The 18,211-nt window shown below is 47.8% G+C and overlaps 1 protein-coding gene across 7 annotated transcripts in view; it reads left to right on the top strand.

Annotated features, from left to right (window-relative positions):
- The window catches only part of GRIP2 (glutamate receptor interacting protein 2), a 266,417-nt gene extending 249,731 nt beyond the window's left edge, over positions 1 to 16,686 (top strand). For 4 of the 7 annotated variants that reach the window (XM_039558979.1, XM_019280444.3, XM_010390121.4 and 1 more), the window contains exons 19-24: positions 431 to 607; positions 3,375 to 3,528; positions 6,446 to 6,566; positions 10,029 to 10,265; positions 11,954 to 12,100; positions 14,577 to 16,686. In XM_039558979.1, coding sequence (XP_039414913.1) covers positions 431 to 607; positions 3,375 to 3,528; positions 6,446 to 6,566; positions 10,029 to 10,265; positions 11,954 to 12,100; positions 14,577 to 14,774 — 1,034 coding nt within the window. In that variant the 3' untranslated portion in view covers positions 14,775 to 16,686. The other 3 variants (XM_019280447.3, XM_019280450.3, XM_019280449.3) reach the window with 3 other exon arrangements.
- The last annotated feature ends 1,525 nt before the right edge of the window (positions 16,687 to 18,211 follow it).

Raw genomic sequence — 18,211 nt, 5'->3', positions numbered from 1 at the left:
CCTGGTGCTGCTCTGAGTGTAAAGGAGCCCCTCTGAGACCAGAGAAGCTACAGGGTATTGCTTGCAGGGGCCAACACGTCTCTGGGCAGTGCTGTTTGGAGGAAGCTTCCAAAGGCACAGGAAGATGCGCTTGTGAATTGAGATTAGGTCCCAACCCTCTCATATGTGGTAATCCTCAAAATCCCCATGGCTGCTCCTTGTATTTCTTGTGCTAAAAACTCACAAAGGCATTTTTTCTTGATTCATCTTGAGATAAGAGTAATGCATTAAATCCTTTCAGCTTCATTGCACATGCCTTTCTCAGCTACTTCTGAAGAGCTAAAGAGGTACTTTAAAGACTTACAGTACCTGGGCTTCCTCCCGTGTCAGCATAAGCTTTTCCCTGAGGCTTGCTCTTCGTGCCTGCTAAAGCAGGATGTTCTGGTTGCAGAGTCCTACCCCAAGAAGTCGGGGAGCATAAATGAAGTCAGCGACCCAGAAGATGAGCTGACAGACTCCCAGAAAACTAGCAAGCTGTCTGAGATATACTCCACCGCAATTCCAAGTGTGGACAATACTGTGGAGTCCTGGGATGGCTCTGCCATTGATGCTGGGTATGGAAGTCAAGGTAAGCCAGGGTTGTGTTTTCTTAGGAGTTTCTGGTCTCTCTAGGTCTTGCCTCTGAACATGAGCCAAAGCCTGTGGCCTGACCACATTTGTATGGCTTCTCACTTCCAGCAAGGAACAAAATGTATTTTAGAATGCACTCATGTGGTGCTTTGAGTTGGTGTATCTGTTTTAGGCTTTTATTGGCACATTTGTTCTGGCTTATATGGCATCATACTGTTCTCATCATTTTCAAAACCATTACAACACTTTATAATTCGCATAATCAGAGACAGTATTCAGTGGCCGTATGTTTTACGGAGTATTTGGTCCATAGCTCACTTTTATTTCTCCAGAGAGGCCTTGTAGGACATAATAATCCTCTTCATGATGTTTTAAAATCCACAAGAATGTCTTGTGACTAGAAGCACTTGCTTAACAAAATAATTAAGGTAATACTACAAGAAAGTATCTCTAACTCTCTAGTGAGTGATGAGATGAACACGTGTCTTTGAGGTCAGGTTTATTCAGCTGTAGCTTCTAGCAGATGTGGAACTGGAATAGAGGATACTTTAGTAATGGGGATATATTTTTACTTGGATAAAAGCACTGGAAAATAGTTATACCAGTTCAGATTTAGTGATGTAAGTTAGTATTAGCCTGTGTTGAAACAAACCAAAATCCTGAATCAATGCTGCAGCAGGAAATTGGTGGAAAGACTCCTGTCCAGAACAGAATGTGAAAATGGGGAGGGATGCTGCAGGGTGCTGCTGCAAAGTATGAGTGTGCTGTGCTCACTGCACTCTGAGTTCAAAGGACAGCACTGCCCAGGTGTCTCTTTCCCTATCCCTGCACCTTCCTTCAGTCTCTGTTGGTCTGAAGTCTTAATTTGGGAGCACAGTTGGGACTGGAGGCATCATTAAGGAGGAATCCCCTAGCCTTCATAATGCTGCAATCCTTCTCCATCTAATTGAATGTTAGCACAAGTTGGACACTGGGAAGTGATTACTTTCCCAGTAAATTGAGAACAAGTAATTGAGCACAGAGCCCCAGGGAGTGGGGCTGGTGCCAAGTTGCCCAAGATCCACACACTGCAACTTTGCTTCAGGGGCTCTCTTGTCTTCCCTGGTAATTGCATTCGGCTGCATGGTGGTGCAGTGGTGCTGGCTGGGAAGGGGGATGCTGAAAGGTAGGGAGAAGGGCTTGGAGGGTTGCCCATGAGATGGGCAGGGAAGGTAGGGGGCAGGGAAACCTGGGATTCAAAGAGCCGGGAGATTGGGGGTTACACCCCAAATGGAGAACTACAGATCAGGCTCTGCAGCCTTGTCGGCTTTTGGGTTCATCCACAGCAGTAGGAAACAGCTCAAGGAAGGATTTTGGCTGGGAAGCTGTGCTGGGCATGGTGGGAACATGCCACCAGGTGGCTCTGAATCCCAAGGATCTAGCCCTTCTCTCTGGAACTAGGAGGTGAATTCATAACGGCGCCAAGTGACTGCTCTGGACACGTGCCCCTGTGCCCAGCCCAGACCTGCTGCCCACCCGCAGCAGGGACCTGCATCCAGGGCCCTTGTCCTGCTCTGGCAGGCGGTGTGTGCCTCTCACTGCTGTAAGATGTTGGCAAGCAATTTTCCTGGGGCTCTCTCCAGAGAAGTCTAACCTTTAAAAACACACAGAGGAAACACACAGTTAAGTGAAATAACAGGCCTTGGCATTTTCAGAGAAAGTGTTGGCGTTGTCTTTGGGTATTTCCAGTGCTCTTAGCTGTTTAGGAGGTGAAGTCTCCCTTAATTACATGTTTCTCCATTACTTCTTCCTGTTCGCTTGGCACAGCGTGTATGGGAGCGTATGGCGTTTCTTGGAAAGGCTCTGAGGATTTCTCTGAAACACTGAATGGGCAGTTAGGAGGTGGGCAGGGGACTCAGGAGATTTATTTCTACTGCAGATGGCACTGACACTGTTGTGGAATGTTCTGTTTTGGAAGTTTTCTTTTTTGGCAGCTTCTCATGAGACCCGAGGATCTTGTGACTTGGTAGTGATGGATTTTCATCTCTGGAGTAAGGCACTGCAGTATGGAAAAGTCCATGGGGGTAGATGTAGTGAAACTTGTCTGATATCATACTAACAGTCTGTATTGATCTCCTGTCAAATGTGATACAGATGAGCCTCCTCTGCTCTCAAGTCAGCAGAGTTTTTCATCCTATTCCTTGCCTTTCATGCACACATCCATGAAGCAGTTTCCTGTGCCTGCACCAGTTGATCCCAAGGGCATGGGAATTCTGAGGGAACCAGCTGGCAGCCCTTAGGATCAGAACTGACCCTTCCTCATTACCACTGCTGAGGGAAGCTTGTCAAGATCTTCCCTTTGCCCTTTGAAGGATTTGTATTTAAAGGTGGCTGATTCAACAACATCATTTCTGCTGGGTTCAGTGTGGAAACAGGAGCTGTTAACCGCAGCTGGAACTGGCTGGGGCCAGGATCTGCATCTGTGGGTACATGTACTCCCAGGTCTGTGGATCCCAGACCCACACTATAAAACTACTGAGAAGCACAGGACAGAAGGAGAAATGGGGCATCCCATGTCAACATCCTGAGAAGCTGCCTTGGTTAAAGCCAGAAGAGATCAGAAGAACTGCTTTTGGATGACTGAGATTGAAAGTGTGCAATCCATGTGGCCTCACGTTTGGGACCTAGGGAAGGAGGCTCTCCTGGCTCTGCATGTCTCACTCCATTTGGGGTTTCTGACCAGGTATTGCCCTTTCTCTTCCTCCACTCCCTCTTGCCTTCCCTAGGTACCTATATACCCCAGGCTGCCGGCATAGCCCTCCATCCACACGAGTGGAGACACAGCAGGCAAAGGAGCAGCACTCCTCCAGCAGACCCCAGGAAAAACTACCCCTACATGGATGGAAGCTTCAGTGAAGATGACTGGGACAAGCCCAGCAGGTACGGAGAGGTGGGAGGAGGCAGGGAGGTGTTTGGAGGTATGGGTGTCACTGCATTAGGGACAAAGGCGGCATGGGAATGTGATGGAGCAGCCAGTGATGTCCCTATCTTGGCATCAGGCAGCCATGGGGAAGGATGCTGGTGGTGCACTGGCTGTGTTGGGCCACCTCCACATTGCCAGGTTACCCTGAGTGTAGCTCTGTGACACCTCTGCCATAGCCAGGTGACATTTGTGTCTGGAGTTAGGGTGGTCTCAGCTGCATGGACCACAGGTTCCTACCATGTTTCTTACTCCTGCCATGTAGAGGATGCAGTATTTTCATAGATTCCATGTAAAAGACATGGTCAGGACTCTCCCTGTATGTGTTGGCCAGACTTTTTTGAGTAAGGATGCAGCTTCACAACAGCTCACTGCCACAAAGCAAAAGAGGCCAACCAAACTCTTGGAGGGTCAGTGTGAGGTTGCATGTCCATGTTAAAATCTACCGAAAATGTGGCTGGATTTTCTCTCCCATCACACTTTGGCTCTTCCAACACCTCAAAGCTCCACTGAGTGAACATGGTCGTTAATCCCCCAGCTCAGCCAGCATGGGGAAAATTCTGTAACACCCCCTGAGGCCAGGGAGTAGGCTGCAGCTGCCCCTTGCTTTGGGTGAAAATCCTTCTGGAGCTGCCTTGGCCAGAGGCTGCCCCTCACTGAGCCACACGTAATGGAAAAGCCCCATTGCTTCAAAACTTCCCCTCCCCTCAACATTCTCCAGAGTCCCCATAGTTGTGTGTGTCGTGTTGTTACTGTCAGTTCTTTTTTTTTCCTATTTTTTTCCTTAACTTTTGTTTGTCCAAACAAAACCCTTAGAACATCTCATGGCCATTTCCACCTATTTAAAGATGATCAAGCTGGCAGGAAGGCTGGCAGCGCCAGAGACTTTGTTCTTGTTTTGCCTCTCAGCAAGAGCCAGATCACAGAGGTCACTGATCCCTCATGGCCCTCCTGGAGAGGCTGCTGGCAGCTGAAGTTGGCAAATCTGAGCCCTCGAAACCCCCTGTGTCCCTAATGAGGACTCCAAGCCCTGATGTCAAAGTGCAAGTGAAATGGTTCATGCTGCTGACCCCTCTTTATTAGAGAGAAAAACAAACCCTGACTACCTTTAGCCTGGAAAAACCTGCTGATCCAGTGCTGTGGGAGCCCATTCTGATTCATCTGTGTCCTGGATGTGTTTGTGTATTGCTGCTCTGAGAGGCAAGACACTGGTAACTAGAACGGACATTTGCCTTTTTGGGAACCTGAGAGCGGAGGAAGGAAATGAGTAAGGGGAAAGAATCAAAAATCCGTTTTTAGGGGAAATTTTGGTTTGTTTTTATAAAGTCTTGCTGGGTGTTTATTTGACCTTTCTGCCTGGTGTAAAGGCTACTGTCCTTTAAAAGCTGATGAAAGGTAGGGGGTGAATTTAAAATACAATAAACTATGTCAGATACTGCTCTCTTCAGGAAGTCCATGATCCCACAAGGAGCAAATGGGTGTGTGAGTGAGTTTCTGCCTGCTACAGACTCCTATTTCAACCAGGGGATGAAAAGGAAAGCATGTGCTAAAGACTTTGCAGTTGTTAGACATCTGAAAAAAGCTCTATTAATAGACCAAGGGGTCATTATATATTTAATGGAGGCCAAGTTCTCTGTGACATGTACTCAGGTAAAATATATTGACTTTGCTGAGTGGCTCTGGTGGATGAATGTCCCTTCCTGTCTGTGGAGCTGAAGACCGCAAGGCCATGCAAGATACTACCAGATGTTGCAGAGCTGGGCCATCCTCCATGCAGCTCCTTATAAGATATGTATAAGATGCATTAGGGCTGCCCTAATGTCCCCTTGGGCTCTCTTTCCATGACACATTAGTGGGTTTATAGTGATCTTGATTTAACACCACAGAGAGTTTCCTTCAAGAGGCTCCTGTTAAACAGAGCACTGGTGGTCTGAGTTTTGCAGCCTGGTGTTCAGTAAGCAATGTCCAGCATCACCTGCTTTTCTAGCTTGTTCAGAGGATTTCACCATGTTTGATTCAGAGGTATGAGAATTGACCCTGGCTTGTGGTCAGATATAAAAAGTGCTGAAACTGCCAAGATGGGGAATTGCAGAACCCCCAGCACATGGTGTTCACATTAACATGTGTTTGTACCAGCTTGAGAGAGGTTCTCTCTAACCTTACTCTCTGTTGTAGACAGAACTGGTGGCAAACTTTGCACAGCTGTAAGTGCCAAGACTGCTATACAGCAAAAAAAAGAGAGACCTTCTGAAAGTAACAGCTCAGTTCCCTGGCCATCCCAAAGCAAATGAAACTCGGTTTGTATGGGTTGTACATGACACTGTTGATACTGCTGGCCGTAGTGTGCGTTTGCTTGTCCAGCCCAGGGCAATCATTTTTATATACATCTTTGCATTATTTACTCTCATAGAGACCTGATGTATTTATCATTTTCTCACCATGTCTGTTACCCTCTGTGTTTTTCTCTCTCTTCTCAGGTGTTCTGTGTCTCAGATCTGAGCTCTATTCCATCAGCCTTTGTACTAACAGTCTCTGAGGCTCCTGGTTTACCCATAACGCATCCTTTTCTCTTTCACTTCTCTATTTCACCAAAACGTCTTCCTAAACCTACAATCTTCCTACAGGCACTTTTTAATTTACCCTTTGAACTTTGACATTACTACACCAACTTAATTCTTCCTTTGAAGGACACTTGCCCCGTTAGTAAATGCATGGAGGTCTCGTATGTGGACTCTTGTTTGAAAAGTTCATATTGTTTGCTTTTGTATATGAAGACTCTTCAAGTCTGCTTTTACTGGTGAACACTTGCTGTAGCCTTGCAGCTTTCACCCCGCTGCAGAAGAGTGCTGACAATATTTGGTTCCTACGTTACAACAGATACCCCAACCGCCAAAATGGCCTTGAGACCACTCACGAGGACAATTTTTGGCGTGTTTTTGGAGAAGCTTTGGAGGATTTGGAAACATGCGGCCAGTCTGAACTTTTGAGGGAGATTGAGGTAAATCACTTTCTGAATTTGCTGCTGACCTGACTGTTTTGCTCTTTCCATAAGTGTTAGACCGTTTCCCCAGATCTGTTACTTGCCCATAGCATCCCTGAGCTGCCGGTGGTGTGAAGAAGGGTTTGGGTTTAATTCACGTCAGGCTTTGTGCCAATGGGTAACTCTGCCTCATTCTACAGCTGCTTGCGTGTGCTCTTTCCCTGAGCCCGTGTCTTGCCCGCCAGGAACTCCACGCCCTTTTCGCGAACTGTTGCTGGCTAATAATCTTCACATGACAGTTGGCAAGCCTTCCCTATCCAACTGTAAACCCTCTCCTTGGAAAGATATTGTCTGTCCAAAGCACTTGAAGGCCAAGTGAAAGGAGCCCCTTAGACCCCCATTGGGACTGAAGCCTTGGCTTGCTTCAAGTGCAGACAGCACACGTATCTTGCATTCAGCTGTCACTCAGCCGGAAACTGTTTTAGAGAAATAGGTAATTGGAAGCTTTTCAGCCAGCCTTCCCCATGGAAAAATCTGAGAAAGTAATTGCTTCCTGCAGAAATAAAGGTGTTTCCTCTCTTCACAAACCACTTTCTCTTTTCTTTATCCAAAATGCTTTGGAGGTCATGTTATTGTGTCCGGTTATAGGATGAGGAGCCTGGAATTCTAAGTCATGGGATGCAAATAAAGGCCCCCCTTGAGACTGTGAGCAGCAGGAAGAAACCTGCCTGGCAGGATGGGGCCTGTGCTGCTCCCTTCCCTAGTTCAGCTCCTACAGCCTGAATGAAGGAGGAGGACCCTGTGAGACCATCTCTCCCTGTGCCTTCCAGGTGCAGAGGACTGGAGAGAACTCACTGGATCATGCCCTCCACCACTCCCAGTGGGACAGGTTTTATGTACAGTTGCATATTGCTGAGGCTTCAGAGAAAAAAAGGCAACTTCTGACTAATTGAAGGTCAAAAAGGAAAGTCATGTTTTGGTTTGTATTGTGACAAGGGACTTGCTAATTGTTCTTTCCTCCTTGATCCTTAGCAACTGTAAGTGGAGGAGGAAATATCAATTAAATGTATTGTGCTGAAGCATGGAATGCTGTTTTTATTATCTTAACTGCTTCAGAAAATGACTTAAAAAAACATCAGAACACACTCAAAATCCCAAATCCCCAGCCCTCCCAAACTATAACTTTTTCCCTTGATCACTTATTTCCTGGATCTGAATGTATTTAGAAATGAGTTTAGGCAGCTGCTCTCAACCTTCTGAACTGTTGTTGGCTGCTTAAGAGACAGTACCTCTCTGAAGTGATGCATAAATATTGCTTTTCTGCTGGCATCTAAATGCAAAAGAAGGGATTTGTTGGACTCTCTTTCCTTTTCCAGGGATCTGTGGTGCAATTGCTGGTTTATGCTGTTTGGAACTTTGACAGTTACAGAAATGTTTATAAACATGTAAAGGAGTCTTATTGAAAGCTGAGCACCTCCAGGATTTCTGTGTATTAAGCACTTTCCTAGAATATTTTGAAAGTTTTGGGGTCAGAAGGGAAGTGCTCTGTTTTTTAGCAAGAATCTGTTGGGTTCAACTCCCCTTTTATCAAATCCTAAATACTACTAATCCATTCCTCCCTCTCCATGTGCTCAGCCTTTTTGAAGTGTGCTGTGTGATCTGCAGTGCTCACTGGGGCCTTTGCTATATTTCAACATTCTTAGCCCCAGCTCTCAGCCTCCTGTGATTTTATGACAGTCAGAGATTTGATTTGTTTGTATTTTTAAAAAAAATTGGCCCTTCGCGCTTTGCTTTTGAAAAAGAAGAGCCATGCAAGGTGACCCATGATAGCCTGAAAACAGGTTCACACACAGTAGGAATCCCCTTCCAGACTATGAGTATGGGAAGAAACAGGCTTTTCCCAGTAAAGTGTGTGTCTCTGCTTTGCTTTGAGGGCAGCCAAGACATGGGAAAAGTAATGCAGGGCAGCCACAGACCAGAGAAGACTGGAACTGCCCTTTTTGCTGCTTGCACTAAACCTAAAGCTTATGGAAAAACTTTAGGAAATTGCTTATGATGCTGCAAGTAGGATTTAAATGCCATGAAGACGGAAAAGGAGTCAAATGCTGTTGGGTACTGGTTGGTTGTGGTATTTGCAGCCTGTGAGGGAGGGCAGTGGCATGGTGTGCACAGACCTTTCTGTTTTCCCTGATTCTGCAGTGCTGGGACAGCACAGCACAGCTCAATATCCTGAGGCTGCCCGAGGGCAGTGACCAAATGTACCCTGGTTGGCTGTGCTGTTGTTTGTTAGTCTGCCTGTCAAGTATGTGGTAAGTCAGTGTCCTTCCAGCATGTAGGTATTTGAGTTTTGCCCAAACTTGAGCTGATCAAGTCATGTGTGAAGACCTGAAAAGTGCAAAACTGAAAGGTTTTCTGTATTTCATCCAACCCTTTTTGAGATAACACGGGTACTGCTGGCATTTTCCTACTGCCACCATAATTCACTATGCTTACCTTTGTTCCATCTTGGAGCAAAGAGCTGGAGGGTCTTGATTAGAGAATTAGTTGGATGATATTTCCCCTGGGCACAGGAGCAATTACTCTTTGACTTACCACATTTAGTGTTGAAGAATTTTTCTGTCTGCTCCCTACCTTTCCTTTAATTTCGTCTACCTTTCAACATTTATTGGGACTGCAGACCCTTTGAGCCTGAACTTTGAAATTACAGGTTTCGTTATGCTGTTTAAATGGACTCTATGACCTGGAGCTGGCTGAGGTTCCACAGACTGGATTCTTGACTCCGTCGTTAGCTTTGATCAATGTAATCTCATTAGTGAAAAGCATTGCCAAATGGAGTCGAATCTACTTAAGGGCATCTTTTAATGGATGCTATCAAGGATGACCAGGCTTAAATACTACTTAATTTCATATTTTTAACTCAGTTTTGCTCAGTGACAGCTCCTATTTAGTGACAGATAAAATCCTAATTTTTGTGCAGAATTGGCCTCAGAGGAGTCCCAGGCATTGACTCCCCTGGGCCATTGCCAGCACTATGTGATGCTGGAGGGGAGCTGCAGCCTGCAGAGGTAGGCTGGAGAACCAGGCAGACAATGGTTCCTCTGGGAGCTCCCTGAGAATATTATATTCATCCTTCTTGACTATCAAGATGGTTCATGCGCAAGATGAGGCCTGCCTGGCCCTGTTTGTGTTGAAGGGGTCATGGAAAAATAAGGCAATGCTTCACAAATGCTTCCTTCTGAGACTAAGCTCCCTGTTGGGGTGGGGGTGGAGGGCACAAAGTGGCTCAGCCATAGAGCTGGAAGCAGGCTCCCAAGGTCTGGGAATGGCTCTTACAGGCAACAGGAAGAGCTTCTTGGTACTTATTTTCTGATTAATGAGAGCAGTGGTGCCGCCGTGCTGGCTGTGACGCTTTGGTGGCCGCGTGGTCCGTCTCTTCCTACTGCTGACTCAGCAGAGTGACGTTGTGCCCTCGCCCTGCAGGCGTCCATCATGACAGGGAGTGTGCACAACCTGGGCCTGGAGGGCAGCAAGCTGCTCCTGGACTCTGTCAACCCCTCGGGAATGAGCCCACTGAGGAAAGCCAACTCCAGCTGCAGCGACGGACAGACTGAGGGCAGCAGCTCCCCTGCCAAGAAGAACGAGAGGAACCTGGACATGAAGAAGATCGAGAAGGAGATGCAGGAAATCATGTCCCCGACCCCCCTTGAGTTTCACAAGGTTTGTGTCGCCAAGGGTGGGTGTAACTGTGGCACTGTAATACCTCAGTGGTTAAAGCTGTAGAAGCTTTGCAACCTTGTAAAAAATCTGCTTTGCTCAGAGGGACACCCAGAAACTGGTCCTTGTTAAAGCTGGCCTTCACCAAGGTCTGCAGCAAAGGTTTCCAGAAGATCAGATTAAGATGAAGGAGCCCCATCAGAAGAGTAATGGGATTTAGCTGCCATGATTCAGCAGGGTTCAAACCTGGGCTTTGCTATTTCTCTTTATATATAAGGTTTCCAGGTCCTTGTGTTTTGGAGTTTGTTAATTGGTGCTACAGATAAAAGTGAGAGAGCTTAAAGTGTGGCCCCCTGAAGACCCATCAGCTCTTTTCCTGTGGTACACTCCATGTAGTAGGCCACTTTTCAAATCAAAAATTACTTATTTTCCCTCCGCTTCCACTCCAGTGATGGGATACTGGTTTGATTTCAGCATCCAGCTGAACATAGCCAGTTTAACCATTGTGCAAGGCAATGGTAATTAGAAAAAGTAATTAACTGTAGAAGCTGCTGATGTAGAATGCAAGCAGGGAAGGGAGCTGGAGAGGTTTCAAAACTTTGATTGCCTTTTTCTTTCCTAGTGTGACTTCAGAACGAAACCTGTAGTTATGGTAGCTGGAAAAAACAACTTTTTCATGTTTGATCTGCTTTTGCCCTTCAGGGCATGGCAAATGTGTCTTTAAATAAAACTCCTTGGTACCTGAAGGAGGAGAGCTATGTAATTAGGCATGTTATAGAGTGACTCTTCATTCTGCTGGAGCATCTGGTGTTGGCTGTATTCGGAAATGAGGTTGAGGCCAGCTGGGATGCTCCATCCTGATGCATCATCCTGAGCTTTGTCCTTCCCCAGGACCACAGATCCATGAGGCTCACCCAGCCAGGAGCACAGTCATGGGTTGTGAGCCATGGGAGAGATTCACTCCCAGTTCATGGGAGGCAAGGGGAGATTTCGGTAGTGTTGGGGAATCTGCTGTCCCTGGTTCCCAGTGTTACCCCAGGGCAAGACACACTTCTAACAGTGCTCTCCTCCTTTAGACAAGGCCAAAGAGTGACATGCCCAAGGGAAGGATGATGAGGTTGCCCATTTCTTGTGCTCAGAATGTCAGCACTTACCGATATGAATTTTCTGAAAAGGACTTGTAAATAATACGGAGAATTTTAGATGTTCCTGCTGAGTGATGTATTAAAAATGAGCTGCCTTCACATTTGACTCACTACATTAAAAATTCCCTGTGAACATGTTGATCTTTCATGTGCTGGTCTGGCACACACGGAGGATACACAGCATAACCTGGGCCAGGGAAGGCGATGCTCCATTAAAAACACTTGTTTGTCGCTCTTTTAGTGAAACATGAGTGCTGTCTGTATTACACTGCTCGCATTTTCTTCCACATCCAAGGGCGAGGGACTGTCATGGGGTTGGTTTTATGCCAGTCACCAAAGCAATTCTTCCTGTGGTGATGGTGTCAGGGAAATAAGGCTTAGTCTCTGTTATCTGCTCAGGCTAAGAAAAACCCACCCAGGAGACCCAGAGCAGAATTGCTGTAGGTCTGCACGCATTGCTCATGCTGCTCCCATCCTGGCAGCCCTGTACATCACCTCCTTGCTCTGCTGCATTGAAACCTGCTTCTTCCCTTTCTGCCTCTCCAGATGACACTCCACAAAGACCCGGAGAGCGAAGACTTTGGATTCAGTTTGTCCGATGGCCTGTTAGAAAAAGGTGTCTATGTAAATATGGTCCGTCCGGATGGGCCAGCAGATCAGTGTGGCCTCAAGCCATATGACAGAGTGCTTCAGGTAATAAATGCAAAATGCAGTTCTGGAGGCTGGGACGGAGTGAATGAGTGGCTGAGAGGAAGAGAGAAGTGAGACCCATCCATGGCAGCACTAACTTTAATGAAAGGTAATAGTTAGCCAACTAGGTGAGCTTTTAGCCACCAACTCAATGGGACCTGTGTTTTATAACAGGAAATCACTAGGTAGTACCTTCAGGTGGTACCCCATGTGGTACTCCTAGGTTACACTAGTCCAGGGCACAGCCTGTTCTGGCACTGGCCTTTTTGAGCTTGGACAGCTCCAAACAAGCAAAAAGCTGTGCTGCTTCCTTTCCTCACCCTCAGTCCTATTCCTGGTTTTTGAATGAACCAGACTGTATTGACCAATATGTGTTGCTGTGAAGCCCCTTGTGGAATTAAGTGATGTTCATGAAGTTCTGTGCATGCCTTTGACAACTAGAAGAGTTTTCTAGGAAACACATCCTTCAAGCAAGGTATTTTTTATGGATATTTTTCTTTGAAAAATGCTTCATCGGAAATAACTGATGCAGAAACAGAATAAAAACTCTGGCCAAAAGCACAGTCTGTAATAGATGTGCCCTGGGCATATTGGACTACCAGAGGGACAGAAAAAGCCTGGTGAATTTTGGAATTTGGAGAGGAGCTCTGTATGGATGAAAACCAACTATTTTAGCTTTGAGGCAGCTCAAACAGCAACTGAAGGAAATGCAACCTCTATGGAAAAATTACCACCATTTGGAAATGCAGATATTGTGACCATATTTGGAAACACTCAGATGTTTAGTTTTACTGATTTCTAGGCGGGGGTTCTTAGCAGTTGGATTAGAGCCAATACTTTATGTACATCAGGTAACTGGAGGACTGGCAGCACTGTGGGGAACCTTGTTTAAGCTTGTTATGGTCTCTAGCCAGTTGGCTGCTATACAATTATTCCTTCTCAGCTTCAAATAAAAGATGGTGCAAGAATGAGCAAGAAGCTAATTAGGCTCTGGGCTGCCTTTCTGTTCAATGTTGGATGTGTCGCTTTTTGCAAGTGCCAAGTGCTCTGGGAGGTGTGCCCAAAATCCTAAACAGAGCGGCGTGGAGACTTTGGACACCCTTTTTCCACATGCTGTGCTGCACAGCTCACACCTACGGGCACATGAGGCGACTGCCATCGTGTTGATGTGTGGAGTTGGGAGTGAGGGATCGCAGACGTGCTACCGGTGACTCCCCTCAAGAAGCGCAGAGATGCATTGCTGAGGATGCTGCGCGGTGCTGCTGATTGTGGGCACAGTGACATGCCTGAAGGCCAGCGAAACACCTCATCCCTGCTGTCACAGACCCTCTGCCTCTCAGCTGCATGGATTAACTGGAGCATGGCATTGCACTAATGGCACTTCTGCACTGGAGCTGCCTGGCTGGCACAGAGCAGGGGGAGAGCAAGCTCGTGGTTTATCTCTCCTTGTCCATGCGCGGGCTAGAAATTGTCCCTCTGCTGTAAGGAGCAGTACTGGGGTCTCTGTGCGGACACCAGCTAGGGTGGGGGGACACTGCTGGTTTCACAGACCCAGCACTGTGGGCATGCATTAATTCTGGGAAGGGGCTTGGGATGGAAGGGTTGTATGGAGCCAAATATCCAGCCCTTACCCAAAGAAGGAAGCAACACCTGGCCCCAGGGGTTATGTTCACTCCAAAGGTGTATGGGAAATTCCTTTCTCCTTTCCCTGCTTCTCATCCCCCTGCCATTTGCCAGCCTGCTCTGTCCCAGAGCTGTCATGGCATCAAGCCCAAGTGTTCTGGTAGCTGTAGGCAAGAGAGCTGGGGTGGTTTCTCCAGATGACCCAGCCTAGAAATGTGCTTGAAGGTCTGCAAGAGCCAGCAGTAACTGCTTTCACTGCTGAATCCTACAGAGAGAATTTGCAGCTGCCTCCTGAGCCCACATGAAATGCATCCAGATTCCTGTGAAATGAAGGATATAAATGGGGAGAATGGAAGCAGAAACTGTTCAGTATAGTCTGGGTTTACTTCTGGCTGAGCTGGAAAATGGTTGCCAGAAGCTTTAGGGCTTTATTTGTTTTCTAGGTGCTGAATACTTGGCACCACAAATTTAAGGCCAGTAAAAGCCATGATGACAAAAAAGAAAATGGAAAATGGCAACATTTTTTCTACAGGCTTGAACAGGAGAACTGGTTTTGGGCCCTGCAGTGTTTAATACTTGTAATTCTGCCCCAGGCACTGGGGTCAGGGCTCATGCCTGGCCCAGACTTTCTTTTCCCCTTCCTCAATCAGTTACTGCATCACTCCTCAGCTAAGTGCAGATGCTCATTCTGAAGGGGTGCTTCTGCTCTGCTCCATTATGAACCTGGAACCAGGGACCCCCAAGAGTTGTGTGTTTTGTCCAGCTGGGGTTTAGCACTAATCTTGCATTTGCTGACTAACAAACATGATCTTTCTGTTGTTCCTCCCCATGGCACGTCCCAAATCCATCCCGGCAGGTAAACCGCATCCGAACGAGAGACTTTGACTGCTGTCTGGCCGTTCCCTTGATTTCAGAGGCTGGAGATAAGCTGGACCTGGTGATTAGCCGGAACCCCTTGGCACTGGCTGCCAATGCTCCCTCGGAGGGGAACAGAGAGCTCCTGGCGCAGGTCCCCCGCGGCGCCGAGGTCAAGGCAAGTGTCCAGACGCTCTGAGCAGCGGGAGCAGAGCAGACGAGGCCTCTGCTGAGCTCTTGTGGTATTTGGGGTGTTTCTCTTGGTTTTTTGCACTGGTATGTGTAAATGCTGTATGTACCATAACCTGCAAGTGGGGAGGTGGGTCTTCAGTGAGCCTGTAGACCTCCATATATTGCTGGAAAGGTCAGAGCTGGGTGTGCATCTGGGGCTGTGGCAGTGACGGCAGTGGGACAAACTGCCAACGGGAGGAAGGAGCATCCACAGCCATCCCCCATGTCAGGGCATCCCCCTGTGCTCCTGCCATCGAGTGTGCAGCATCCTGCTTCAGACATCCTCCTCACCCTGAAAGGCCTTGGCCATCCTACAAACACACATGGTGCTATTATGTTCCTTGTTTGCTTGGTTAATCACATACAGCAGGACTGAAATGCCTTTCCTTTTATGTTGTGCCCAGCTCCATCCTTTCAACACTCCTGGCAAATCAATTCCTGCAGCCCCTTGCACTCCCGGTACAGGGCTGTGGAGAGAGCTGTTAGAAGACACATCAAAATGTGCTTGTGAGTGGCTAAATGCAATTCTTGTGCAAAAATTGGTATTTGCAGCTGTCTCCTGCCAGCTCTGTCCACACTCCCTGCCAGATCTGGCTCGCCCTGTGATGGGATGAGGCACCTCGTGTGGCTGACTCCCATGAGCAGTGTTGTTACTTGTGCTCAGTAGTGACTACAGAGTAGAGGCCATACCCAGGGCTAAAGGCCCTGAGTACCTGCCTGAATCCCCCTGTTTGTCTGAGCTTAATGGAGATCTCTTGCTTGCAAACCTGGCCTGTGCCTGGAAATAGATAGCAGAATAGCAAAATTCCCAGGGCTGCCCCTGATGTTTTGGGTCAATGAAACCTTGCTGTCTCCCCTGAGGCAGAGGCATGACAAACCCTTGGTTGGGTGGTGGTTGTGTCCTGTGTTCCTGTGGGCTGGGTGGTGTGTGCCCCTTTGCCTGTTGCTGGCGTCTTGTAGCCCCGCGGCCGCTCCCCTCCCGCCCGAGAGCCCCTGGCCCTGCGTGGCAGAGGGGCTGTGATGTTTGCATTGCCTGCCCTCTTTCCCATACTAGCACTTTATGATGATGTTCATGTCCTGGTGGCAGCATGAGGCCGGCGTCACTTTCCCCGGGAAGGCCTGGGCAGTGGAGTGGAAGAGCTCACTCAGTTGGATACGGCAGCTCCGGAGCCCACTGCCCTCTTTCCCTGCTTGCCCTTCCAGTTCCTCCCTCCCTACCTGCACGCCAGTGGAGCGTGGAGGTTGTTGGGTGGGTGTACAGCACGTGTGTGTTCGCTTTGCTGAGCCAGGACTCGTCCCCACACTGTCTGTCCCCGACATCCCCCAGTGACAGCAAAACGTATGCGGGTGTTTCCTCCAGGCACGGCCCCATCCATCTGTCGTTGTAGGCATTTTCTCTTTGAGTATGCAATATCCCATACCATTGCTGCCACACCTAGATAATGTGCCATAATTGATACCGTGGAGCATTGACAGTGCAGCCGAAAGTGTTTTTATATGCAATATTCTGAGCAGTGGAAGCTCACTGGGGCTTCTCATAGGTTTTTAATGAAGACTTTTATTAAAGGCTTTAAAAAAAAAAAAAAAGGAAGAAGAAAAACTTGGTCCTCGTATCCCTTCCTATGCATTTTGAATGAGGTGAAGATGAAATGCATTACTGAAATGTGTATTTTTATCCATATATTAGAGTGTATTCCTTGTAAAGTATTTTTATATGCTAATTTTCTTATGTATCTATGAAAGCACAATATTTAAAAGTACAGCATTTCAAAGAATATTTTAGTCCTGTTTTGGACCTATTTGTAAATCTCTGTATTTAAATGGGATTGGAATGACTTTGACTTTTTTTTAAAATTAAATAAAAGCAAATGAAGTGCGTTTGTTTTGGTTTGTGTTGCTTTCTGCTGGAGGATGGTAGTGAGGCAATGCTTTGCTTCCAGCAGCATTTTAACAGGGGACCCTGTTTGTGAGACACCTTGGAGGACAAGGGGGAGGCCACGCAGAGGGTTTGGCTGGGAGGCCACTGTTTGTAGGGCTACTGGTGTAGGTCTGGGGCTGTGCTTTGCTGCCCACCATAAGTGGTGGGACTCGGGTCGCTCCCCTCCCTGTGCCTATGGAGGCAATTTTGCTGTAGCTGTTAACGGGGAGCTGGAGATGCTCATGCATGTGGTTCCAGCATTGCCCGCAGCTTTTCCACACTGGAATCTTGGCTTGAAGCTGGGCTGCTCCATGACAAAACACTGACGCAGCAAAGCACGTGGCAGCCGTGATGGGGCAGCATTTGCAAAGCTGTGGTTAATCCCTGGGGATGGGTTAGAAAACTGCTGGAGAATGATGTGCTGGCAGGAGATGTCCCATCTGGTGCTCAGAACCCTGCATCTCCTGTGGGGTGCCTTGGGGTACCGTGGTAGCCAAATTACCCCGCCTCTGAAACTAGACATCCCAAGAGATGACTGCCACGAACCCAGAACACAGCTCCTTGTCTCCAGGCGTCGAGGATTTCTCTCCTAGGCTCCCATTGAGGGCAGCACAGGCTGGAATGCTTCCTGGATAAGGCCATAGGGAATCTCTGCTCACCAGCACAGAGAGGGTGAGTTGGAATTTGCACCCCTTTGTGACCAAGTGAGTAATGCAGGACTTTTCAGAGCCTGAGCGGGGTATAGGAATGTCCCTGGTTAGACTGGGGAATCATTGCCTTGCAAACAAGCCTTATCTGCCATCTCTGGCTGCCCTCCTGGGGTGAAGACTTCAGAACAGGGCCCTGCACCAGGGCCTTGCCAAAACCATGTGGAGCCAGCCGAGGCACTGGGGCTGCAGGAGGCTGAGTGAGCATCCATGAAATGCGAGTCCTGGGGCTCAGTGTGTGTCCAGGGGTTCTGTGTGTGTCCCAGGTAAAAGGTTAGAATGGAACTGCTCCCTGGGATGTGCCTCAGTGGGCAGCACATGCCCCTGCTGATGTCACTTCTCGTCCCATGGGCCTTGGCTGATGGGAGCAGCTGCAGCCCTGGGCAGGTGATGGCCACCAGGGCAGGTGGTCAAAACCTTCCAGCAGCAGCTCGTGGCACTTTGTGGCTTTTTAAATTTCCTGTTTATTTATTTTATTTTAACCTGAGACACACTGCAGTTGTTGCCTGTGCTCTTACAAGGCTGCTTAGACCAGACATTGCAGGCTGTGCTGATGAGAGGAGAAATTCCTGACAAAGTCCTCAATCACACCCAGCAAAACAATCAACCAAGCCAAAAAACCCCAGCTAAAGACAGCTGTGGGACTGATCCTGGGCATGGGGTGCTGGAGGCTCAGCTGTGATACTCAAATGTTTTGTTTTCACAAGGAGTAGCCACCTACATGTTGGTTTTTTCTTTCCCTACCTCAAATCAGGACTTCAGGAATGGACACTCTGGTGT

Source organism: Corvus cornix, chromosome 12 (assembly GCF_000738735.6).
Source record: "Corvus cornix cornix isolate S_Up_H32 chromosome 12, ASM73873v5, whole genome shotgun sequence".
Classification (NCBI taxonomy): Eukaryota; Metazoa; Chordata; class Aves; order Passeriformes; family Corvidae; genus Corvus; species Corvus cornix.
The sequence above is the reverse complement of the archived record's forward strand: the minus strand, read 5'-3'. Positions and strand labels throughout refer to the sequence as shown.